At 42.4% G+C, this 27,070-nt stretch overlaps 1 protein-coding gene across 1 annotated transcript in view; it reads left to right on the forward strand.

Annotated features, from left to right (window-relative positions):
• The window catches only part of P2RX6 (purinergic receptor P2X 6), a gene marked incomplete at its 3' end in the record, with an annotated part of 83,232 nt that overhangs the window by 38,346 nt on the left and 17,816 nt on the right, over positions 1-27,070 (forward strand). Inside the window, exon 6 of the mRNA XM_082243599.1 lies at positions 19,989-20,069. Coding sequence (XP_082099725.1) covers positions 19,989-20,069 — 81 coding nt within the window. The remainder of the gene's footprint in view (positions 1-19,988; positions 20,070-27,070) is intronic.

The raw sequence follows: 27,070 nt of genomic DNA on the forward strand, positions 1-27,070 counted from the left end.
CTGGGCACTGGGACGTCATGTACAAGTATTTATTTATTTCAGTTACTGATAAAGTGCCGTCAATTTACGCAGCACTTTACATATACAGTAAATTGTACATTCACATCAGTCCCTACCCTCAAGGAGCTTACAATCTAAGGTCCCTAACTCACATTAACACATACTAGGGCAAATTTAGACAGGGGCCAATTAACCCACCAGCATGCCTTTGGAGTATGGAGGGAAACCGGAGTACCCAGAGGAAACCCACACAGGCACAGGGAGAACATGCAAACTCCAGGTAGTGTTGTGGTTGGGATTTGAACCAGTGATCCTTGTGCTGCTAGGTGAAAGTGCTAACCACTACACCACTGTAGAACGCCTTCATGCTGGTCAGCCCCTAGAATAACTAAAAAAAAAATAGTTACAGTACATTAGGCTTTGCAAACAATAGTGTTTGGGCTGGCAGAGCAGGGAGAAGGACTGCAGGCATGTATTTCACTAGGGCAGCAGGGAAACAGTCATAGGAATCAGACATAGGGGTCAATTTATTAAGGTTTACCGTATGATATAACGTGGTCACGTGATCCATTTGCATAAATTATCTCATGCGGTAAATTAATCCGATTTCATAAAAAAAAATGAAGATTATGCATTATTTACCGCAAAATGGAAAAGGTGCCAGTAAATATTATTTAAAAACCATGCAGTAAGCTTTAAAGTCTCGTTCAGAAACAGAACAGAGAGTAAAAAAACATGCAATATTTATTACCAGGGTTTTGCTGGCGGTATCACATGTGGTGTTTGTCAAAAAACAGTGTGGGGGTCTCCCTCATTAGCTGGTTGCTAAGGAGCAGGCTGGGAAGCTGGCCGCCATGTCCTTGACAACGGATGACTCATCAGCTGTTAGCATGTTCCCCGCTGACAGCTGTAATGTAAAAAAAAACATGCTAGCAATTTAAAATGATGAGAAAAAAACAGCATGCCCCCCCCCACCCCTTCCAGTCTGGTATGGATATTAAGGGGAACCCGACACCAAAGTAAAAAAAGAAAATGACATATCCTCCCAGAATCTATACCAGACCCTTATCTGAGCATGCAGCCCAGCAGGTCTGGAAAGGGAGGGGGAAGAGCAAGCGTCCCCCCTCCTGAACCATACCAGGCCAATTACCCTCAACAAGGGGGGACTTTGGGTCAGGGGGGCTCTGCCCCCACCTCAAAGCACCTTGTCCCCATGTTGATGGGGGCAAGAGCCTCTTCCCCAGAACCCTGGACTGTGACTGTGGGGGTCTGCGGGCAGGGGACTTATCGGAATCTGAACCCCAGATTCCAGCCCTTCCCTTCATGTAAATGAGTATGGGGTATGTACCCCTACCCATTCACCAAAAAAGTGTCAACATAAATAAAAACAGTACACAGGTTTTTGACAAATCCTTTATTTAAAAAAAAAAACAGTGTCCCCCGATGTAGATCCATTGTCAATCATGACACCTTCCACACCGCTGGACCTGAAAAAGGAAAAAAAAAATGCTCTGCCCGTTGTGAAGGCAAACCACAGTTTGGCTGGCTTGCCTTTTGACAGTTCTTATATAGGTAAGGGCGGGGCCACCTGGCGACGTCATCTGGTGGCACCGCCCTCTTGTAACATCATCGACCCAGCATGCATCAGTCAGAGCACCAGGTGACATTGCCGGGTGGCCCCGTCCCTTACCTATTTAACAACTGTCACTTGGTGGAGCAGGCAGACCACAGGAGCGTTTTTCGGGTGCAGAGATTTTTTACTTTTTTCAGGTCAGCGGTACGGCGATTGATGATGGATCTACATGGGGGGACATTGTTTTTTTATTTTATAAAAAAGGAATAGTCAAAAACTGCCTCCTGTCTTTATTCACTTTTACACTTTTTTAGTGAATGGGTAGGGGTACAATGTAGCCCATACTCATTCACATGGGGGGGCGGGATCTGGGCGCTTTAAGATTCCGATAAGCCCCCCCACCCGCAGATCCCCACAACCACAGCCCATGGTTGTGGGGAAGAGGCCCTTGTCCCCATTAACATCAACAGAGCACCCTGCCCCAAAGTACCCCCCAATGTTGAGGGCATGTTGTCTGGTATCTGGTATGGTTCAGGAGGGGGGGGGCACTTGCTCGTCTCCCCCCCCCCCTTTCCTGACCTGCCGGGCTGCATGCTTAGATAAGGGTCTGATATAGATTTTGGGAGGGACCCCACGCCATGGGGTTCCCCTAATATCCATACCAGATCAGAAGGGGTGGGGGGCGCTGTTTTTCCTCATCATTTTTATTTGTTGGCATGTTTTTTTGTACATTCAACATGCATTTAAAGGCCACTGAATGAAATAGATATATTCCAATTTCCAGTGGCCACCACCCCAAAAGGTTAGCAGGCATACAAAAGGGACAACTAATGCAAATATAAAGAAACTGTGATTCAGCAGAAGACTATGAGTAGCAATCGAATATATTAACTAACAGATTTGCAGAAAAAAGGAGACAAGTCCCAACACTTACTGAACATAAAACAACAAGTAAATAATATGAATAGGGAGGAGTTTTTAAAACCTAAACAGAAAAAGATTGAGGATTTCGGTATTGCAATCTTGGAATATAACAAACAAAGCAATAGAGAAAGCAATTAAGAAACATTGGCCAATCTTACAGAGGTACTCAGTTCTGGCCAAAACACTGCCTAAACGTTCAAAATTCATAGCTACAATGGAGGGGGGCAAAGTGGGACTTTAACGGTGCAAAATGATGGAGAAAAATCTGAATTCTCAAAAATTGTACATTTTATTACACATAGGAGGTGAGGACAAGACAGTACATCAATATAAAATGATAAAATCAAGAAAATGCACTCGAAAATATCAACTCTACATGTTTCGCCATCTTCATAATAGCTTCTTCAGGAGTTTTCATAGACATTTCTCGAGAGTGAACATTTCTAGGTAACAAAAGGAAAGAACATAAAAGACATAGCATGTGTATATACATAGGGCTTATCTCAATGGTCCTAAAGTTGAGTGCCCAATTGATTTACATATTAGAAAGACAATGATACCAATAAAAGTACCTTAAGATGACCTGAACCCTTTCTTATGCCGAAGGTGGAGGCAATAAAGGTGACGCCACCCAAGCGAGCACAGAGGGGGAGGGGAACCGAGACATCCAACCTCTTAAAGTTGACCCATAGAGAGGGTGACAGCCAAGCTAGGAATGATGGGTAGAAATAATGAGACCAGAGCATGGAAATACACTTCAACCCAAGATTGCTATATCTCCAGTTGTATAGGACTAAATATCAGGTTGAAAAATTGCTAAAATATTCACCTGATTATAATGAATGTGCAGTTGATTCACTAGGTACCCCAATGTAAAAAAGCAGGGAGGGAAAACAAAGTTTCCTTAGTATCCCCAAATGGGAGGTATCCCTTAAAGAGAAAAATAGAGTTTATTAATAACAATGACAGATGCAATGCGGGTCTGTCAAGTTTTGAGGGTATGCATACTTACCCAAAATTGGCAAAATTGGGCACATGGATTATCATGCAGTATTCAAAAGTTCACCGCCATTGTAATTGAGCAAATTTTCAATAGTACGCTCCAAATGAAAGAGACTGCACGGGAGGAGAAAGAAGAGAGAGGCATGGAAGGACATAGTCAGCATCTAATATACAAAAGATGTTAGGGGAGAAGCAGGGTTTAGAAGATTTAATTTACCGCAAATGGTCTCGAAGCTCATATGTCGTTCCCCGGTGGTCTAGTGTAATACTGACCGTATTGCGCCGGCATTTATACACCCTCTCCACTCCCTCGGCGTCTGACGTCACCGAGGGAGTGAGAGCGAGGTACGCTCAGTGGTCCAATGGAGACCGAAGAGGAAGTGCGTCATCAAGACGCGACCGCATCGCATTGTTCCGCCGGAACCGGAAGGTCGGGGATGGCAACATCCGGTCCGGACATAATGTATGCAGAGGAGTTCAAAATTCATATATATAGACAACCTCCAACCCTTAGGGCTAAAATTGTGAAAAGATGCCCTGACACACCTTTTGGATCCCTTTCCTGGACCAGGTGGGTTTCTACAAATGTGGTATATGTTTGACTTGTATAACCTGTAAAAAGGGTAATAAGAAGATGACACACTTTCAAACTAATGTAACAGGACAAACATATGAAATCTCTAAGTTCATCACACGCAGTAGTTCACATGTCACTTACCTATTAGGATATGAATGTGGGTTACAGTACGTTGGTAGAACCACAAGGGAACTAAGAGCTATATTAAAGGAACATGTCACCAATATAAAAAAGGGATTCCCCTACCATAGTCTTTCAGGTTGTTTTAGAATGCACCATAATAGGGATCAAACACAGCAATTTTTTGGGGAAAAAGACAGAATACAAAAACATTGGTGTGGTACAAACATGAAGAAAGCCATTTCACAAAACTAAACAATATGAATTTATCAGTTACGATGGTGCCTTCAGGATTAAATATGGAATTAGATGTTAATTGCTTCATTACTTATTTTTAACCCTACATATAGAGATATTAGCAACACATAAAAGTATAGTACAGATATGGAGGATAATTATATTAATGTATGGATAAAAAAGGAAGCATTATTATTTAAGGTTTGACACCAGTCATTTTAATAGAATTAGTTTTATGTACATGAACTGTAGGATGCTTACAACGTACTGAGTCCAATTAATATAAACTATAAACCAAATAGGCTATTCCAAAAATCTTTTTAACCGTATTATGTTTTTTATTATATTTTTTTATTAATTCTTGTACTGGATTGAATGTAATATAACATGTTGAGAAATTAAGCAGACAAGAAGAATATCCAGTATAATACACAGGGTGGAGTATGATGGCGACCGCTATTAATTGGTAGCATGGAGTCTGCCGTTTTCGGCATTACTTAGGCTGTACCAATATGGGCGATTGTCATACTTCTGATCACAAGGGGAAGAAACAGGAAGTGATGCAGCACAGGGGAAATGGCTTAGTAGAGTGTAGTGGGAGGTGGAAGTCTAGGTTTACATCTATGCAGGCTGCGCTTGATGCAATTTTCAGGCATGTTTTGCGCTGCGTTTTTAAACCCTAGTTTTTGATGCGTTTTTGCATGCAGTTTTCATGCATTTTGCGTTTTTTTTCTCTTTAAACACACTGTATATAGCTGGTTGCTAAGGAGCAAACTGGGAAACTGGCCTCTGCGTCCTTAACAACCGAGGAGTCATCAGCTGTCAGTGGAATTTACCCGCTAACAGCAGAATGTAAAAAGAAATAATTGCCGGCAAAAAAAATTGTGAAAAAAAAAGCGTTGGTTCCCTCCCATTTCTCTCTGTTGATCCTTATGCCATAAATATACTGCACCGATACAGATCATAAATTGGTGGAGTGGAGCGTACGCACAAGTCATGCAAATCATACCAGGATACTAACACGCCATTCTGACTCTTTTTAATTTGCACTTATGGACTTTATGAATTAAGATTGTTACATTGGCACTTTAAGTCAGATTGTCTATTGTATATGTATAGTAATTTTATGAGTTTGTTTATTATTAGGTTTACTTGCCACATTTATTGATTTAAAGGAGAGAAACAGAAATATATGTATCAAGTATAGGAGCAGCGCTTGGTTTTCTTGGTATTGATTTAATCTATATTAATAAAAGCCCTGTGTCTCTGCGTCCGTCCCTGTGTCCGTGGAAATGCGCTACTGCCCATGTGCCACAGGACAGCCGTTGGGACGTAGAGAGAGTTCGGGCGGCCGGCGCTGGGGGTGGCGTTCTGATCTGTGGAGACTGCCACCCCCCCAGAGTGCGGATACTGCGGCCGGCCCGCGGCCTTTAGGAGAGGCCGGGGATCAGGCCTGCACAGGGCGCCCAGGATGACGGACACCCTACGGAGTTCCACCATCTGCGGAGGAGGCGCCGGGAGGACTGAGGAGACAGCTTCCGGGGACTGAACTGATGAGAAGCTGCCTTGACCGTGAGGTAAGTGCACAGGGGGGGGGGGGGACGCTGCATCTCTGCATTGATTGGGGGCATCGTTGTGGGCACTCTGCGATTGGGGGCATTGCTGTGGGCACTCTGCAATTGGGGGCATCGCTGTGGGCACTCTGCAATTGGGGGCATTGCTGTGGGCACTCTGCAATTTGGGGCATTGCTGTGGGCACTCTGCAATTGGGGGCATCGCTGTGGGCACTCTGCAATTGGGGGCATCGCTGTGGACACTCTGCAATTGGGGGCATTGCTGTGGGCACTCTGCAATTGGGGGAATTGCTCTGGGCACTCTGCAGTTGGGGGAATTGCTGTGGGCACTCTGCAATTGGGGGCATTGCTGTGGGCACTCTGCAATTGGGGGCATTGCTGTGTGCACTCTGCGATTGGGGGCATCGCTGTGGGCACTCTGCGATTGGGGGAATCGCTGTGGGCACTCTGCGATTGGGGACATTGCTGTGGGCACTCTGCGATTGGGGGCATTGCTGTGGGCACTCTGCGATTGGGGGCATCGCTGTGGGCACTCTGCGATTGGGGGCATCGCTGTGGGCACTCTGCGATTGGGGGCATTGCTGTGGGCACTCTGCATTGACGCCCCCCCCCCCCAATTGCTCAGTCTAAAGGTTTGCGCTCAAAACTTTTTTTACTTGCTCAGCACAGTAAAAAATTAGAGGGAACATTGGCAGAATAGGTAGGGAATTTTGATAACATCGTAAGGCCTGAGGCACAAGTCCTACTGCGCATGAGCGGGTGCATGCGCACCAACGGATCGGGCAGCGCCATCTCTTATAACAAACATCCATCCCATCTCCATGGCACACACTGTGCCGATCGGACAATCCTATTCCCTACCCACACGCCCACTTTCTCATTGTCGGGTCGGCGCAGTGTGGGGCATGGGAATCGGATTGTCGGGTCGGCGCAGTGTCGGGTCAGCACAGTGTGTGCCATGGAGATTGTATGGATGTTTGTTATAAGAGATCCCGCTGCCCGACCCGTTGGTGCGCATGCGCTGGTGCATGCACACTAGGACTTTTATCTGACACCTTACGATGCTATCATAATTCCCTACCTTTTCTGCGCATTCCCAATCGGAAATGACTTAGATAGGGAAATCTGATGGGGTAGGGAAATCTGATAGAACATCGGGCGAAAATGTTGAAGCGGCGGTTGTGGGGTAGGGAAATCTGATAGAACACCGGGCGAAACTGTTGAAGCGGCGGGTGTGCGCGGGCACGTGGCGGATGTGCGCTCGCGCGGACTTACTGCTAAGCACCAGCGGGTGTTACAAGTGGCGGCGGGCGAGCGATGTCACGCGAGAGCCGCTCGGTCAGCTCTGCGCGTGTCCCCGATGTTGCTAGGGCAACAGGGACGCTATGCGCAGAGCTGGCTACGTCATGTGGCTCTCGCGTTGTTAGAAAAAAAGAACCAGATAAGCGAGAGCCGCTCAGTCAGCTCTGCGCATGTCCTCGACGTTGATAGGGCAACAGGGACGCAGAGCTAACAGAGGCTCTCGCTTAACTGGAACAAGTCTGTTTATACAAATGTTTGACCACATATGTTCTAGCGCCCGTTAATTTAACGGGCTTAATGTCTAGTAAGGTTATATTAACCTAATACTAAAGCAGCAGCTCCATAATTCACATTAATTTGAATTCACATTTCTAGTTTTTAATTTTTCATAATTATTTGGCTAACACTGATAGAATTTATTTTAATACATTGCCATAGCATGAGTACATTACCACAATGAACTAAAAGTCTTTAACTGATCTGATTGCTATTCCTGCTGATAAACCTCAGACACTGATGTTTTAAAGTGGTTGTAAATCTTTGAAATTAAAAATGAACTCAGCATATCCTTCTATAATGTGCACTTGCCTTAATCCAAAGCACTGAGTGTGATTTATGTCTCCTCTCTCTGCTATTTGTATGAGTCACTTTTTACAGGTTATTCAAAATCACAGAATCTCAGAAGATGGCCCACCCCCCTACTAGCACACAGAAGGTGATTGATGTCCTCAAACAGCTGTGCATGTTTCCCTATGAAACTATGTAGAGGGTGGTGACCCCTCCCTCCACTCAAGTCTCAGGTTACACTCAGCTCTGTGATGTGCAGTATGAGACATCAGATCTCGGCCCCCTGCCTTCTACAGCTGAGCAGATGACAGATGACATGGCTCCCCAAATCATCACGGACTGTTGAAAATTTTACATTTATTTGGGAAATCAAGGTCCCAGAGTCTGGAGAGGTACAGAATCCAAGTTGTATGAGGTCCAGTGTGAATAATTCCACAGTTAGTGATGATTTGGGGAGCCATGTCATCTGCTGGTGTTGGTCTACTGTGTCTTATCAAATCCAAAGTCATTGCAGCCCTCTACCAGGGAATTCTAGAGCACTTCATGCTTCCCCCTGCTGCCCAGCTTTATGGAGATCCAGATGTCATTTTCCAGAAGGACTTTGGCACCTGCCCACACTGCCAAAAGTACCAATACCTGGTTTAACCTCCCTGGTGGTCTGATTATGTCAGAAATTTTGATCTCAAAGCGGTACTTTGTTTTGCATGGAAATCTGTCGTTTTATATTTTAAGCCTGTAATTCTTAGGAATAACTCTCTGTCCAAACAAGAGTCTAGTAGAAATCCCAGGTATGATAAAGTTTGAAACATGAAATCATAAATTATAATATAATAATAATAAATGTTATTCAATAATATAATCAAACCAAAAACACTGAAATGTGTACAAACAAGGAGTGCGATATTACTAGTCACTGTAATAATGGTATAGTAAACATCTCGGGTATGAAATATTTTAAAACATAGGACTGCAAACAATTGGGACAATAGAATCTGATGTCACAATTGGGACAATAGAATCTGGTTTTCTTTCTTATTTTCCTTCCACTGTCATCTCTCTTCAAGCAACAAACCATGCACATCTTTGTAGGTGCTGACTTTTTCTCAGTTGGTGGGATGTAGTCCATAAAGTGATGACCAGTCAGGCGTTCGGGGTTGACAACGCCAACAGCACGACGTCCAGATCTATTCCCACCCATAGATGGTGTTTGGTGATTCAAAAACTTTCCAAATGAAGTTCGAATGAATCACAGGCTTGTCACTCATTTTTTTGAGCAGAATGTAGGCATTCCACAAGGATTGCTCAAGAAGATGTCTGAAGATCTTCTTATAGTAATTCTTTTGCTATTTCCTCATTGCTGGGTAGAATGTCATTGCTTGGTCAGCTCTGTAGAAACCTCCCATGGTGTTGTTGTAGTCTATCACTACTTGTGGCTTTGTGACTTGTTTCCTACCTTTCATGCATACCATAACAGTGGAGGTATTTTGCACTGTAGTCATTAGGCACACATCTTTCTTGACACGTCATTGCAGTGCCATCATTTTGCCTTTCTGCCAGGCAACCATTTCTCCTGTCTTGAGCTTCTTTTTGCCAAACATTTGCAGCATGTCGCACCGGTTAGCCCTTACCGTTACATAGGCATTGGTTTTGTTTTGCAGTAGAACCTCATAAAATTCAGGAGATGTATAAAAGTTGTCAGCTGTTACACAATAGCCCTGATTTAGCAATGGCTCAATTAGTGAAAGGACAGAAGATGTTGCCATTCCATAATTCCTGTATTTTTGATCAAATTTTGTTCCTTTTCCAGTGTATATCACTGAATTCCAAATGTAGCCAGTTGACGATTCGCATAGCATGTAGGATATTACACCAAATCCTGCCCTCTTTGATGCAATGTATTGCACCCAGCTGAGCCTTCCCTTGTAGGCCATTAGACTTTCATCTATGCTAATGTCTCTTTCTGGCACATAGCTCCCTTGGAAATTCTGTAGAATCAGTTGATATACTTCCCAAATTGTCTTTCGTTTTGGTACAGGATGAGTAGTTTCATCAAATTCTTCATTGTTTTTGAAGTGGAGATATTTCATTATGAGGGAGAATCTGTACTCTGACATGACCGTGCCAAAGAATGAAGTGGCAAGTAATGTATTGGTTGTCCTTTACCACTTCTGCAGGGGTTTCCCCACCACTCCCTGAAGAATTATTAGGCCCAGAAATTTCCAAATGTCACCTTTGGTCACTGGTTCCCACTTTCTGCATCTTGAAAACTTCTGATATGTAGCCAATTGTTGCTCTTTGTACTGGTTTGTCTCGGTAATTATTTTTTCAATAACCTCATCGGTCAAAAATAATTATAAGTATGTCAAGGGGTTGTCATGGTCAACATCAACTTTCATACCAGGTGCTCCAGTAAATGGGAATCTTGGGATTCCTGCCTTATCGTACCGCCGTCAATAGAGCACCAAGTTCTCACATCGCTGAGCTCAGTCGCAGAATCGTCGCTGTCGTCACTTTCAGTACCTGATGATGAATTTTTCCAAGAATCACTTGGAAATCAGTTCTTCAATTAATTCCGATTTTATTGTCACTGTTTTCCAGTTCATCTAAAAGTGTATTGAGGTAAAAGAACGCTTTTTGGATGCCATGGACGTTCTCAATTTTCCAGGCACAAAGAACCGCAAAAGTACAGGCAGGGCACTGGATAACCCACTAGGTGAAAACCTGTGGTGAAATGGCTTGATACAAAGTTGTAATCCTAACAGATTACACTGTATCATGTCATTTGTTTTATTTATTTTTTAATCTCCCGCCGGTTCCACCCCCCTGCGTTGCGGTGCTCGCATGGAAGGGACCCGGAAGACAAGTGACGTCATTGGCCGAATCACACATCGAGGACAGCGGGAGGATGGCTGGAGGACAGCTGGGGATCGTAGCAGAAGGTGAGTGTGATTGTGGGGTAATCCAGAGTGTGGTTCGGGGTTACTGCTTTTGGCACTGTATATTAACCCCGAGCCACAATCAGAAATATCGCCAGGGAGGTTAATGATCTTGGAATCACTTTGCTTGATTGGCCAGCAAACTCGCCTGACCTAAACCCCATATAGAATCTGTAGGGCATTGTCAAGAGGAAGATGAGAAACACCAGACCCAACAATGCAGATGAGCTGAAGGCCGCTATCAAAGAAATCTTCCATAACATCTCAGCAGTGCCACAGGCTCATCGCCTCCATGCCACGCTGCATTGATGCAGTAATTCATGCAAAAGGAACCCTGACCATACATGGACATGCTTTTCAGTAAGCCAACATTTCTGTATTAAAAATCCCTTTTTATTGGTCTTATGGAATATTCTAATTTTCTGAGATACTGAATTTTGGGTTTTACTAGCTTTAAGTCATAATCATCAAAGCTAAAAGAAAGGAATGCTTGAAAAATATAATTCTGTGTGTAACACATCTATATAAAATATATGACTTTTTGAATTGAATCACTGAAATAAATTAACTTTTTGATAATATTCAAATTTTTTGAGATGCACCTGTATATATACACACACATGATAAAATTAGCAAAAATATCTGATTGGAAATTGCTTGCCTGAGTTTGGATAAGTAAATTTAGAAGCAGTTTCAGTTTGCATGAAGTTACATTTTGGCCTCCTTTACACAAAGTGTGACTAAAGGCAAGGAAACTCTGTAAAGTAAAAGCTGCTTATACTTATTCAACCCACAAATTCCTTAAAAGCTTAAAGGCTATAATTTGGGAGATTCGATAATTAGAGAGAATTGTATTACATATAAACTGGGATCTCTTTCCATAGCAAAGGAATGAGCTATATAGTTTGTGTTGCTTATTGCAATATGCCATTATTATAGATCATCCAAATTTAGCACTAGTTTTGATATAACTGTGTTTCTACATGTCTGGCTCTATGTTGTGGGTGATACCTCAAACTATACATTATATTGATATCATGGTTTATATTTCCACAGATATATAATCTAAAATGGCCCCACAAGCAGTCAGCTAATATTGATCCATCCACAAGCAATAAGCTCATATGGGTTTCTTGAAAACAACCACTAGAATTAGATCTGTTCTTCTTTGGATTTATGTGCACAGTGCAGTGTGACCTGTGTAATCCTTCAGGTTTTGCTAGGCATCCTCCTATGCTATATTTATTATTTATTATTTATTTAGGATTTATCAGGATCATCTTTGTGCCTGTAAGGTATGGTAATTTATATGTATATGTGCACTTAGTAAATATGTACATTGTATAGTCGGAGAGAAGTCAAAATTTATAATCTGCATATTTTTTTTTAGACATGTATTGGAGCAGCATGACAGACAGGCAACTAGTAATGAAGTCAGTAATGGCTGACTAAAGTACAGGTTTCCTTTAACCCCTTTACAACGCCTAACACATATTGTGTTGCTGGCAAATGTTTATGTGCTGAGAGCGTGCTCAATGGGAGCTACAAGCACAAAAATCTGAGCTGTCAAAGTCAGCTCTCGGTCCAAGCTAAAGATCAGTATCCGGTGACAGTGGTCATTAAGATCATATTTTTTTACAGTAAATCAATATTTACACTATTTTTCATATCTCTGCTGATCAGTCTACAGTAGTATTTTAATGTGACCCAATAAGCCAAAAACGCCGCTCCAAGCTTAATCAAAGTCACCCAGTGATTTCAACCCTGCCAGATTCTAACTTCCCAAGGGCCTGTCCTGATGATCACAGACTCTGGAAGAAGAGAAATTAAAGTGCACACCGGAAAGATGACCAGTTCACAAAACGTCAGAAAGGCTTCAGCTCTGGCTCCTCCGAAGCCATGTCCCTCTAACGCAGGGGTCTCCAACTTGTGGCCCTCCAGCTGTTGAAGAACTACAATTTCCATGGGGCATGTCAAGGCTGACACTTGCAAGCATGACTCCCATAGGAAAAGGCATGATGTGACTTGTAGTTCCGCAATACATTAGCGACTGGGAGCAACTAGGACCAGGAATACCTTGTGACTTGGAGTACCGTAACAACTGGTGGATAACCCTAGCGACCAGGAGGACCTAGCGACCGGGAATACCTTGTGACATTGTGACTGGTGAGTACCTTAGCGACTAGTGAGTAGGAGGGAGGGGTATGTCTCTATGTCAAGAATAATGTAAGGGTGGTAGAGAGGAGTCATATTATGGAAGGGATGAGTATGGAGTTAGAATTCGTGTGGGTAGAACTCCATAGGGAAGAAGTAAAGGGGAAAGTAATTGTGGGGGTTTGTTATAGGCCACCCAACCAAAGGGAGGAGGTAGAGCTAGAATTTATATCACTGTTGGGTAACGAGGCAAAGCTGGGATCAGTCATCATATTAGTGGACTTCAATTATCCCGACATTGACGGGGAAGAGGGGATTGCACACTCACTAAAGGCCCCTCTCTTCATGGAAACCTTACAGGACAACTACATGTCTCAGTTGGTGATTCTCCTACTAGAAAGAATGCAGTGCTGAATCTATTAATTACTAATGACCCAGATCTAATCTCAGATGTAGGAGTCGGCGACAACTTGGGCTCTGGCGATCACAGGATGATCACATTTAGCGTAAATCACAATATAGCAAGGCAAGAGGGGAACATAAGAATCCTAAACTTCAGAAGGGCAAACTTTCCCAAACTGTGCTCAATGATAGAGAAAATAAACTGGGACCAAACCCTAGGAACATTGACCACGGAGGAAAAATGGGAATGCTTTAGGAACATATTAAACAAAAGTGCATTCCTATGGGAAATAAATTTAGAAGAGCCTAAGCCAAACCTGGCTGGCTAAACCGTAATGTAACAAAATGTATTAGGAAAAAAAAATGGCCTTTAAAAAATATAAATCGGAGGACACATTATCGGCTTTCCAGCAATACAAAGAATCAAATAAGAAATGTAAATACGGAATCAGAATGGCTAAAATCAACTTCGAGAGACAAATAGCAGAGGATAGTAAAAAGAACCCTAAGAAATTCTTTAAATATATCAACAGCAAAAAAACGCAGTCAGAGCATGTTGCACACATAATTAACGATGATGGGAGGATGGTTACAGAGGACACTAAGAAGGCAACCATGCTTAATGTTTTCTTCACCTCAGTCTTTACACAAGAAAAGGAGGGGTACACTGACCATGACTATATGGTTAGCAGCACTTCACTGGACTTGCCGCTATGGCTAACAGAGGGTGAAATCAGGGAAAGGCTGGATAAAATTAATACAAGTATATCACCAGGCCCGGATGGCATCCATCCAAGAGTACTCAAAGAACTCAGTAGGGTTATATCTAGACCACTGTTCCTGATCTTTGATGATAGTATTTTGACAGGAACTGTGCCAGGTGACTGGAGGAAAGCTAACATGAAACCGATATTCAAAAAAGGGCAGAGGCATATCCCTGGAAATTATAGGCCAGTCAGCCTGACGTAAATAGTATATAAACTTCTGGAAGGGATGATAAGAGACTATATCTAAGAGTTTGCTAAAGAGAACAATATCATCAGCAGTAATCAGCACGGGTTTGCTAAAGGGCATTCTTGTGAAACCAGTCTGTTAACATTCTACGAGGAGGAGAGCTGTGAGCTAGATGGGGGAGACCAATGGATGTGGCGTACCTGAAATTTTGCTAAGGCGTTTGATACAGATCCCCACAAATGCTTAATTTATAAAATAAGGTCTGCAGGCATCAACCACAAGGTTTGCTCTTGGATACAGAACTGGTTAAAGGGGCGTGTCCAAAGGGTGGGAATAAATAACGCATACTCAGACTGGTCTGGGGTGGTAAGTGGGGTCCCCCAAGGCTCGGTCCTGGGACCAATCTTGTTCAATTTATTCATAAATAGCATTGAGAATGGGATCATTAGCTCAATATCAGTTTTTGCAAATGACATAAAATTAGGCAGGGCAATAACTTCACATCGTGAGGCAGGAATCTTACAGAATGACCTGAACAAAATAGCAGAGTGGGCAACTACATGGCAAATGGTTCAATGTGGAGAAGTGTAAGGTTTTGCACTTGGGGACTAAAAACATAAAAGCACAATACACTTTAGGGGGGGGGGACTCTGGGGGAAAGATCTGGGGGTCTTAGTAGAAGATAGACTTAGCAATAGCATGCAATGTCAAGCTGCAGCTGCCAAAGCCGGCAGAATATTAGCATGCATAAGGAAGGGGATGTATTCCAGAGATAAAACTATAATCCTACCACTTTATAAAACACTGGTCCAACCGCATCTGGAGTATTCTGTCCAGTTCTGGTCGCCAGTCCTCAGAAGGGATGTGTTGGAGCTGGAGAGAGTCCAGAGAAGGACAACTAAACTGATTAGGGGTTTGGAGGACCTTAATTATGAAGAACGCTTACAAGCGCTTGATTTATTCTCCCTGGAGAGGAGATGCCTGAGAGGGGACATGATAGCGATTTATAAATACCGCAACATGGATCTCAACACAGAAAAAAATCTATTTAGTCGCAAGGAATGCATGAGGACATGAGGCCATACAATGCGATTAGAGGAGAAGCGTTTTAACCTCAGGCTACGTAGTGGGTTCTTTACAGTAAGGGCTACAAGACTGTGGAATTCTCTACCACAAATGGTAGTAACTGCGGGGAGTATGGCTACTTTTAAAAGACTCTTGGACGTACATCTCAAGCAGCATCAAAACATTCAGGGGTATGTAAAATGATTACGGCCACACACATCTACACAGGTTGAACTGGATGGACTATTGTCTATATTCAACCTCAACTACTATGTAACTATGTAATAGCTGAAGGGCCGCCAGCTTGAGACCCCTGCCCCAACACATTTCACCCGCTCGGAGGCTTAGTCGTAGAGGTGGGAGTGGAAATGTATATCATGGTTTAATGCATTATCAGCCCATTAAACATGTAATCAAGCTCAGCTGGGACCAAAAAGAAAACCAAACCATTAATGCTCCATTGCTTCAGTCTTCAAATACACATGCAATGCAAACATTAAAAATCATAATGACACAACGATTCAAATAATATTACAAAGGGACCAAGAAGTAAGGGAAAATGAGAATTGCAGGTTTATTTTATTCATAATAATGGGTACCATCCCATTCATGGTTGAGACCCTTTGGAATTCAAGTGTCCAATTTGAAGATCCAATATACTTCTCTCTTACAGAAAATGGAGAAACAATCACCCCATCTCATAGGGTAATCTACCATCTCAATGATTTTGACCCTAAAAGACCATTGGACTCCAGCGTGATGCTGTGTAAAATGTTTTGCTGCATTAGTATCTTTGTGGGTATTGATTGACCCTTTCCTTTCCCTTTTTTCATTTTCTATTTTTGCATTTTGTTTTTTTTTTTGTATACTTAGGTGTATACCAATAAAGTGTTGATTTTAATTGATCCCATTAGTATGGGTAGGTTTTTTGCTTTTTGTTTCATTTTTGTTTTTTTGTTTCTGGTCTTAGCTGGTTGTCATCTTTGGGATTTTTTTGATATACTGTATATATTTGTTTACATATAAAGTTTTATAAATATTCTTATAATCTCTGTGTCATTATGATTTATATTGTTTGCCTTTGTTGACTGAAGCAATGCCCTATATGGAGCAATGGTTTGGTTTTCTTTTTTGTGTCAGCTGAGCTCAATTACATATTTAATGGGCTGATAATGCATAAATTAATGATATACATTTCCACTCCCACCAGAGCTGAAGTCTTTCTGGCATGATGGTGTGCTCATTTTGCTTATTTATTTAGCTGTTGGCAGGCTATTGTTGGTTTTTTAAGACAATACCAGACGACATGATGTAAGCACACACCGCAGCCATCTTTAATCCCTGTTGACATGCTTGTATTGTTTTTAGCAAATGTGATTGTAATATCGACCTAAATAAATGAACTATTTTAACCTTTTTAGACCTATTACATTATTGTAGTGTTTTATATTCTTGAGGTAAAAGGCTTATGGTCCCATATGTCCCTTGTGGAGTGTAAGCTTACATTGTTATGAGTGCGAAGTGTACCTGGTCCTTGGAAATGCAGTGGAGGAAGTAGTGTGTGCCTAGCTTAGCTCCTGATTCATCGAGTCCTGGCTTCATATGTATATGCAGTTATTGGTCTTTCTATAACTTAAGGGTCAACATCATTTGGTAAGCAGGATTGCTCCTCTTTCCACAGTGGTGACGTGTGACCTTTTTCACAACAGTTGATGCGGGGTTGTCCTTTAACATCTTTGCATCCTCAATGTGTGAACTTTATGTATAGTGCCTTATCAGGACTTTGCTCATTCAGTTGGTGCTGCACCCTTTGTTTTATATTTGTATTGTTGGTTTGTAGTTATAACATCATATCAAAGTTTAAAGGGGAATTCCACTTAAAAAAAATTAAGCATATGAAATTGCTACACCAGTAATTTTCTAAAACTGTTAAAAATTCAATGCAATATGGCAACCTGGAGACATTCTGTACATCATTGTTATTTCCTGCTTGTCTGATTTTGCTCATTCATTTTTTCAGATACCTGCACTAAGATACAGGTAACATTTTAGGCTTCCTATGTAATTGGAATTTCACTTCTGTGAGTTACTCCCTAAGGGTTAATTACTTCTAAAGGAATGCTGCCAATGCAACTTTCCCTTTTTAGAATAAAGACAGTGCACCAGATGATTATAATGAACACAGATCCTCCCATTCAATAAGGAACAATCATCTTTTTCCTAAGAACAGAAACAAGAAGGAATCTGCTACAAAGTTTGTTAAAATCCTTGAAATGTACATTGATCACCTAGAGTGGATTGCATTTTTCTCAACAAAAGTGGAGTACACTCTAAAGCTGATTTCCATGTTTACTGTCATTTTAAATTGATAATTTTGGACCAAGCTGATGCAAACAAATTCCTTCCTTCACTAAGTGCTGCAATGGCTGTAAACACTGTGTGTACTGCATGTAGCTTCAGCTAAAAACAGTCAATCAGAGGAAGCTTTGTATTAATTCAAAGAATACAAAGCTGCCTATGAATGGCTAAGCACCGCTCAGACCAACTCTGTCCTTTTCTGGGTGTTAGACGGGAAGTCTCACTACAAGCAGTACATATAGTGCTTAGAGCCAGTGCAGCACTTATTAAAGATAACAGTTTGTTTGAACCAGCTTGGTCCAGACTAACCATTTAAAGTGACAGGAACCATGGAAATTAGCTTTAAGTTGAACATCTTTCCTAACCCTAATAAAAAACCGTCCATTTTTCTAGGAAAAGGTTTAAAACAGTGATGGTTTTTTATAATCTTTAGGTAGGAAAAGAAGGGGAAAGCATATATTTTACTGTCTATTTTCCCAATGCTGCAAATTAAAAGATTTTTACCTTCCCTTGTTCTTACCTCCCCTCCACCATTCTCTCCTTTACTTTTTCCCTTCCTCCCCCTCCCCCCTCCCCTCCATTCTCTCCTTTAATTTTTCCCTTCCTCCCCCTCCTTTCCTCCTCCAACCCTCCAATCCCCCCCAACACTTCACACTTAAAAAAAAAAAAAAAAACCTGGCATTTTGATACAACCTGACAGCAGTTGGGCCAGTTTTATCTACCATTTGAAAGATTGGATAAAAGCAAAAGGTGACCAGCGCTATGGAGTGTGCGGTGAATCGTGAATGGGTACTAGGTGTAAGCAGCCAACAACCAAACCCCGAGGGGTCAAGATATAGGGTAAAAGTGCAAGAAAGGTTGAAACGGCAGAACCTTTGTGTAATCAAGTGTTATTTAAAGTGCAATCATATAGGAACAGATCATAAATAAAGGGGTGACACCCATAAATTATAATACCGTAAAATTATAAAAATACAATGTATTGTGTAAATCCAATGGAACCGATTGAATCTCCCGATGTGCGGTAGACTCAACCAGAAAGTGCTGAAGTGCAATAAATTAAACCAACTTACATAGACTAGTGAATTTATTCCAGTGATAAATAATACAGTGCAAAGGGTTAAATAAGTAGTGCAGTTGATAGTAAATATAGTTTAGTTAATTCAGTGGACACAACATGCCAATAAAAGAAAGGAAAATCCTGGTGGTAAAGTGGTAAAAAGCTGGCCTCTCCAGCAGACGTCCTCTGATGAAACGTGTAGGGCGGGTCCATTGCGTCATAGCGTCACTTCTGGTTTCGGACTTCGCAGCCGTGGAACGCGGAAGCTTCCCGGCGTTCGCTACTGATCCGAGGCAGCTTTCACTGTGAGTGTATGCTACCTGCTTTATAGCAGTCCTTTCATATATTGCTTCATGGGGCTCCCCTCTCTCTTTCCCATGTGAAAACGCCAACTTGTGCCTTGTTGGACCGTGGAGGGGGACCTGAGAAATATACATCAGCCTGACCATTGCACGCTACAGGTTGTATATACAGCGTGACACCTAGTGGCCGCACAGGTGATTGCAGCTTCTACCTTATTTTGAGGGAATTATTTTCCCAGCTTTTTACCACTTTACCACCAGGATTTTCCTTTCTTTTATTGGCATGTTGTGTCCACTGAATTAACTAAACTATATTTACTATCAACTGCACTACTTATTTAACCCTTTGCACTGTATTATTTATCACTGGAATAAATTCACTAGTCTATGTAAGTTGGTTTCATTTATTGCACTTCAGCACTTTCTGGTTGAGTCTACCGCACACCAGGAGATTCAATCGGTTCCATTGGATTTACACAATACATTGTATTTTTATAATTTTACGGTATTATAATTTATGGGTGTCACCCCTTTATTTATGATCTGTTCCCATATGATTGCACTTTAAATAACACTTGATTACACAAAGGTAGCGCCGTTTCAACCTTTCTTGCACTTTTACCCTACATTTGAAAGATTATACCATTGTTATGACATGCTATAGAATGTGGACCCCTGCTCACATATGGAGTATAAGTAGAGCATACTCAAAATGTAAGTATGTCTGTTACTTTTCATGTGGTTCCTGATTTAATACATGTAAATTTCTCAGCTGTTGATTGCGAACTATAATAAAGCAAAATATTCTAAATAAATAATAATAAAAAAGAGATGTTTATCTAAACTTTTTTAATATTCCTTTTTTTTTTTTTTTAATCTAGGAAAATACCTTTAAATGAAGCAGAAAACTTTACACTGTTCATAAAAAATTCTGTTTATTTTAGAAAATTTCGATTTTCAGGGTAAGTGATTTAGGAATATATTTTAGGTAGATGTATAGTCTTGAAAATGCCCACTTTGCCCCATTTGTAATCTGTTCACATTGCAATAAACTATCATGTCCACAATTTATGTCAACAGTACCCTATCCAATCCAAAGTAAGCTCTAAACAAGATCCGTTCAGCCCCTGCTCATTAGGTGTTGGTTTTATCACACACTACTGTCAGGAAGGGGAGACATTGCTTTTGCTGTGTGTCCCTCTCAGGCTGTCTTTGTGTGCATGTAGAGCTGTAGTACAGGGCAGGAGTGTAACGTACAGGAGACTCATATGGTCCTCCATAGATCTTGGAAGCTAATCGGGAAAACAAAAAATGGGTATATCATTGTGGCCAGGGAGTAAATTGAAAAATAAACTTAGAGGGGGAAATTTATTGAAAAAAATATATAATATATAGTTACATAGTTGGTCTGGTTGAAAAAAGTCCCTCTAGTTCAACCAATAAAAGGGGAAAAAATAAAATGTATACAATCGGTAATAGACACTCCTATACCCACAGTTGATCCAGAGGAAGGCAAAAAAAATCCCAGCAAAGCATGATCCAATTTGCTCCAGCAGGGGTAATCATTCCTTCCTGATCCCACAAGAGGCAATTGTATATTCTCTGGATCAACTTTACCTTTATGTTAGTATCTACTAACAACTATACCTATATGTTAGTATCCAATTATATTATGTACATTTAGGAAATAATCCAGGCCTTTTTAAAAGCAATCTACTGAGCTAGACAGAACGAGGTCTTGAGGCAGTCTCTTCCACCTTTTCACTGCTCTTACTGTGAAGAAACCTTTCCATATTTGAAGATTAAACCTCTTTTCCTCCAGACGTAAAGAGTGCCCTCTTGTCCTCTGTAATGACTTAAAGTAAATAACTCAACACCAGGTTCACCATATGGCCACTTATGTATTTATACATGTTGATCATATCCCCCCTTAAGCTCCTCTTCTCAAGATAGAGTAAATTCAGTTCCTCTAATCCAATGATTCTAAACCTTTTTTCAGTCAAGGCACCCTTTAAAATTCCACACAATCTTAAGGCACCCCATTCTAAAATTTAAAAATTAAACTAATAGTTTTGAATAACGTAACAACATCCACATGCGAACATTAGTGATGATTTATTCTTCTAAAGCAAATACACCTTTGCACACTGGTACTGATTATTATTCCAATGTTTCTCTTCTCCCTCAGTTTATCTTCCTCACTCAGCTAATGTGACCCTGGTGCTGAAGGAGACAGTCAGGTGCCCAACGTCCTCCTTTTTAACCGATGACATCATTGGTTGTTAGTACACTGGCGGCTAGAAGGTTTTAATGGTGCACAATGAAAACCTGTGGCTTTGTGTAACTAATAGGCAGGCTTGATCCTGTAACGCTCCTGCGTTTTTATTATAGGCTGGATTTGCAGCTGCAAAATCTCCACTCAGTAGTCATGTAGAGATGTGTTGAATACCAGATCCAACTCTCCAGGACTCATCACCGTGGGCCTGTCAGCTTCAACATACAGATATATACACACTCAATGAGATGTTCCTGGAGTTATGGGATGTATATGATAGTATGAAGGTGATGTGCTGAAGGGACAGGTGTGAACAGTGACAAGGATGGTAATCACTTGATAGGTTTTGTATAGGAGAGTTCAAGATGGTATTTAGGAATGCAGATAGGTTAGTATCGAGTATGCTAACAGGTGGTGAGGACAGCAGATGACAAATACAGGATAGACTAACCCAGTGCAAGGATAGATAGTAGTAGACAGGAGAGCTAGCAATCTATGCAGCAGTGCAGATGATAGATGGTAGTAGGCTGAAGAGCTAGCAATCTATGTAACAGTGCAGATGATAGGATAGTATAGATAGGTAGTAGCAGTCCTTAATGTGCATAGGTAGATAGTGCAATAAGGTTATGGATGGTTCCCCTGCGGGGTACTTATCACTTGTAATGTTAGTAGTTTAGAGAGGTCCAGTAGATGAGGAATGATCCGGTAGCGAGATACAGGGATCAGTAGCGAGGTTCCGGTCTGCTCCAGGTAAAGGGAATGGCTGGAGGTTCCGATCGAGAGACAGGCTTGAAAGCATGTGGGTAACAAGGCAGGTTGAACGAACAATGTGAGTGAGACCGCTGGAAGTTGAAATAGCCGCTCTGCGGCGCTCAGCAGTGACATCATCGTTCTTAAAGGTATATGCGTACCACCTGAAGAGAAAGGTGGGACGCATTACAGAGGAAAGTGGTGATTAAGGGTACCGGAGGTACCAGAATCTTATAGATCCACCCACTTGCTTGCATACAGTTTTTAGGCAGTTTCTAGGTATTTTGCCAAGGCACCCCTGAAGAAATCCCAGGTTGTCTGGGCCCCCTTGTTGAAAAAGGCTGCTCTAATCTATCCTCATAGCTAAGCTCCTCCATGCCTCTTATCAGTTTGAATGCTCTGCTCAGCACTTTCTCCAGTTCACTGATATCCTTTTTGTGAACTGGTGCCCAAAACTGAACTGCATATTCCAGATGAGGTCTTACTAATGATTTGTACAGGGGCAAAATTATATCTCTCTCTCTGGAGTCCATACCTCTCCTAATACAAGAAAGGACGTTGCTCCCTTTGGAAACTGCAGCTTAGCTTATGATCTACCAGAACACCCAGATTTTTCTCCACCATGGATTCCCCCAGTTGTTCTCCTCCTAGTATGTATGATGCATGCATATTTTTAGCCCCAAGTGCATACCTTTACAGTTATCAACATTAAACCTCATTTGCCACATAGTTGCATAAGTAAACAGTGCATTGAGTCTGAATTTCACTGCATAGCTTGTAAACAATCTAAAACTTTTTCCCAAGAGAACTCGGGACGCAGGGTGGTGGTGACGCTGGACACGGCCAAAGCTTTCGACTCTGTGGAGTGGAGCTTTCTCTGGGCATGCCTGGAGAGGTTTGGGTTTGGCCCGAGGTTTATTAAATGGGTTCGCCTGATGTACAGCGCTCCGGTTGCCAAAATCCTGGCGAATGGCAGGACCTCTGCACCGTTTCCGCTGACTAGGGGGACGAGGCAGGGCTGTCCGCTCTCTCCTTTATTATTCGCCTTGGCGGCCGAGCCACTGGCCATCGCCATTCGAAATCACCCTGGCATAGATGGACTACGGGTGGGACCCCTGATCGAAAAACTCAGTATGTATGCTGACGACACACTACTGTACCTAGCGGACTCAGACGCATCCCTCACTGAGGCCCTGTCCCTAATAGAATGCTTCGGCAAATACTCTGGTTTACAAATGAACTGGGATAAATCACAAATACTACCCCTGGATAGCACCCCCCCCGCCCTGGAGATCTACATCCTTACCCCTACAACGGGTGTCGAGGATCAAATACCTAGGGGGTCTTGGTTGCTTCCAATCCCCGGGATAACGTCCAAGACAATATCCAACCTCTATACGCCCTGATCAAGGCCAAAACCCAGGTTTGGGCGAAGCTGCCCCTGGGCGTCATGGGAAGAGTGAATCTCATAAAAATGGTTCTGCTCCCAAAAATACTATACGTTTTGTGGCATTCCCCGGTCTACCTGCCCTTAAAGGTTTTCATGCAAATGGAATCCCTCCTTAAGGCCTTCGTGTGGGGTCAGAATAGGCACAAGCTTTCTTGGCGCAAGCTTAAAAATCCCTCTAACCTAGGCGGAGTAGCTTTGCCTGACTTTAATCTTTATTACTTGGCCGCTCAACTGTCCCACCTATTTCATATAGACAAATCCGACAGGACCCGCTTTCTCCTCCTTCTTTGCCCCAGGTGGTCCCAGCTGACTGTAGACTCTCTGACTGCGATATTCTGAGGGGTGCGGGGCTCCGGGAGCCCGGGTGGGACCGATTCTATGCTGTATCATTATAGTAGGATTTGGGAGGTCGTCATGGCTAAAATGAAGTACCCAGCTCTACACACCCATACCCCCCTGTGGCATAACGGGAACTTGGCGGAGTTCGGGCCTATGTCGGACCCTGAGCTCTGGTGTGGGAAAGGAATATACCTGCTTTCGCACTTACTCCAAGGGGACACCATACGCTCATTCGATGATTTGAGCTCTGCCAACTCCCTCCCGACATCCATGCTCTTCCGCTACTATCAGATCAGGCACGCATTCAGAGCTCAGTTCCCGACCCCCCTCCCCCTCTAGAGACCCCATCCATGATCGAATTCATTAAGAGTACCGATCCCCAGCACCTGATCTCTATTCTCTACGCTGAGCTTCACACCCCCAGCTCCACAGTCATTGCTTACACCGCTAAAACCCGCCTGGGAGGTGGATGTGGGCACTATAGAAGACGATGAGTGGGATGACGCCTTGGGGACATGCAGGTCGGTATCCCCCAGGCTGTCTGACAGGCTCACCCAGCTGTTCCTCCTCCACCGAGCGTATCTGACTCCCTCTGGTCTCCAAAGATACAGGCCTGAACTGTCACCTAACTGCCCAATGTTGGCACTTTTTTCCACCTCCTCTGGAGCTGTCCCCAGCTCCAGGGGTACTGGAAACAGATTGTCACATTCCTTCATGACAAGATGGGTTCCCCGGTGCAGCTGGTTCCCAGACAATGCTTGCTGGGTATATACCCGGATGAAGAAATGGACAAAAGCATGCTCGCTTTCCTACAGTCTACTTTGTTTATAGCTCGGAAACTTATTGCCAGAAAGTGGATGAGGGACTCCCCGCCTGTGTTTGGGGAGTGGAAGGCTGCAGTCAATAGTGTCATTCCGTACCATAAAATTATGTATAAGAATAGGGGTAATCTGACCAAGTTTACCAAGATCTGGGACAGATGGGTTCAGTGTCCAGACACTGGGAGTTGAGGACTTCCATGCTTATGGATGGAGCTCTCTTGAGCGGCAGCAATTCCACTTTACGCTGTGTACTTACAATGTAACTTACTGTGCACATACTCGACTTAACTACTGTTTGCATGCATGGACCTAGTCAATACTTGTTGTTTTGATATGATCATTGATGTGACTTGATGTATATCCTGCTTTTTTAGTTCAATAAACTCACTGGTTTAAAAAAAAAAAACTTTTTCCCAAAATGGGACATTAAATGGCACTTTTGAAATATTATATGTCGATGTCAAATTGATAAAAAGTATTTTACAAAACTCATAAAATTGTACATATAAAATATAGTATGCACTTAAGCTGGTCAATGACTTTTCTCCATATTTGTGTGATACATATGTAGCACCATTCTAGGTAGGTGCTAGGCAGAGAAAGTATAGTTGCTCTGTCTGCTTATCAGGAGAGCCTGATTAATAGTTAGGCCTGCTCAGTGTGCTCAGGGTTTCGTATGGGCTGAGGGAGTGTCCCCACTGTATCCAATGAAGAGGTTAGTTGGACAGTGGAGGAAACCTGGCCAATGACTCACAGGCTTTTGAAACTGTCCCAGTGGGTTGGCACAGGGAGAGGTGCATCCTGGGATAGGGTATAAAAGCCAAGAGCACATGAGGCAGGGGGTCTTTGGGCAAGAAGCCAAGTCCCAGAAGGAGGGTGACGGCTGTCTCCTCTTCTGCAGCTGTGAGGGTGGTTGTAAGCAGTTGGCCTAGTGAACTAGTGGTGTGGCTGAACCCAGAGGTCCAGTGAAGCTGACTGTGGAGGTGAAGGCAGATCCTTTGTATACACAGAGCTGAAGACGGTATTTTATAAATTTGCCTGCTCTTTGTCCCCAGTCACCCACTATAGATTGTTTTGTAAAGTGTTAACTTGCTCAGACCTGACCTTATTACTGCTAATATATTTGAAGAATTTTTTGGGGGTGTGTCCTACTATGTTTTCCAATCTGCCAGTCGTTTTGAATTTTTTGCAGCCTTGATTTCCTTTTTGCATGTTGTTTTATATTCTTTGTAACATTTAAACGATGATAGTGTTCTTCCTTTTTTATTTTTATTTTTAAAGCTTTTTCCTATTTTTTTATAGCTTTTTTAACTCTGTCCGTGAGCCACATTGGTTTTATTTTTAAACTTTTAAACTTATTGCCCATGGTAATACATGTGTGTTCACATACATTCCTTTTGAAGAATTCCTATTTCTGTTCAGTGTTCATCAATGCCAATATTCCCTCCTAGTCTAATTCTTGGAGAGCACCCCTCATCCTTGGAAAATTTTCTCTCTTAGGCCCCTTTCACACTAGTGGACCGTTCAGATCCGCCTGTCAGTTTTCAGGCAGATCTGAACGGATGCCCCATGCATCTCTACAGGACATCGGATGTCAGCGGAGACATGTCCGCTGACATCCGATCTGGTCCGTCAAATCTGGATGGATGGAAACCCTATTTTCCATCCGTCCAGCGGATCGGATGGGATCAGATGAGAATGGACAGGCGGTCCGTTCTCATCCGATTCCCCCATAGAGAACAGTGGGAACCTGACAGCTTTGTCTCCGCACCCAGCGCGGAGACAGAGCTGCCATCTGCTGGCTCAGCGGGGGATCGGCGGATCGCCTATGGACTCCCATGTGTGAGAGGGGCCTTAAAGTTAAGTGTTTTTATCTTTCCAGTATCTGTTTGTTGTTTACAGCTAACATTATATGGAATCATGTTATAGTCACTGCCAAAGTAAAAAAAAGGGTAAATCTGTTTTTATCTAACAGCTGCTGCAATCACTGAATGTGTGTTCCTCACATAAAATAGTAAAAATAAATGAAAAGTGCTGCGCTGCTGTGATAGTGAATATACCAATGTATACAATTAATATATACTATATAGACATCAAAAAGGTGAATAAAATGAAACTTCCTAGTAAAGGACTGAAATCCAATATTATCCACTGATCTTAAATAAACACAATACTTGTTCAGGCTAAAAAGTCCAAGAAACACTAATTGGTAATAGTGTATTATCAGTGTTCAATCGGTGGGATATTCCTCTCACTGTGTCTCCTTTTTAAGTGTGAATTCCACCATAAGCATAGCCTTCACCTGTGATATTCTAATAAAAAAAAACT

Source organism: Pelophylax lessonae (genome assembly GCF_965119305.1).
Source record: "Pelophylax lessonae genome assembly, chromosome: 1".
In the NCBI taxonomy this organism is placed as follows: domain Eukaryota; kingdom Metazoa; phylum Chordata; class Amphibia; order Anura; family Ranidae; genus Pelophylax; species Pelophylax lessonae.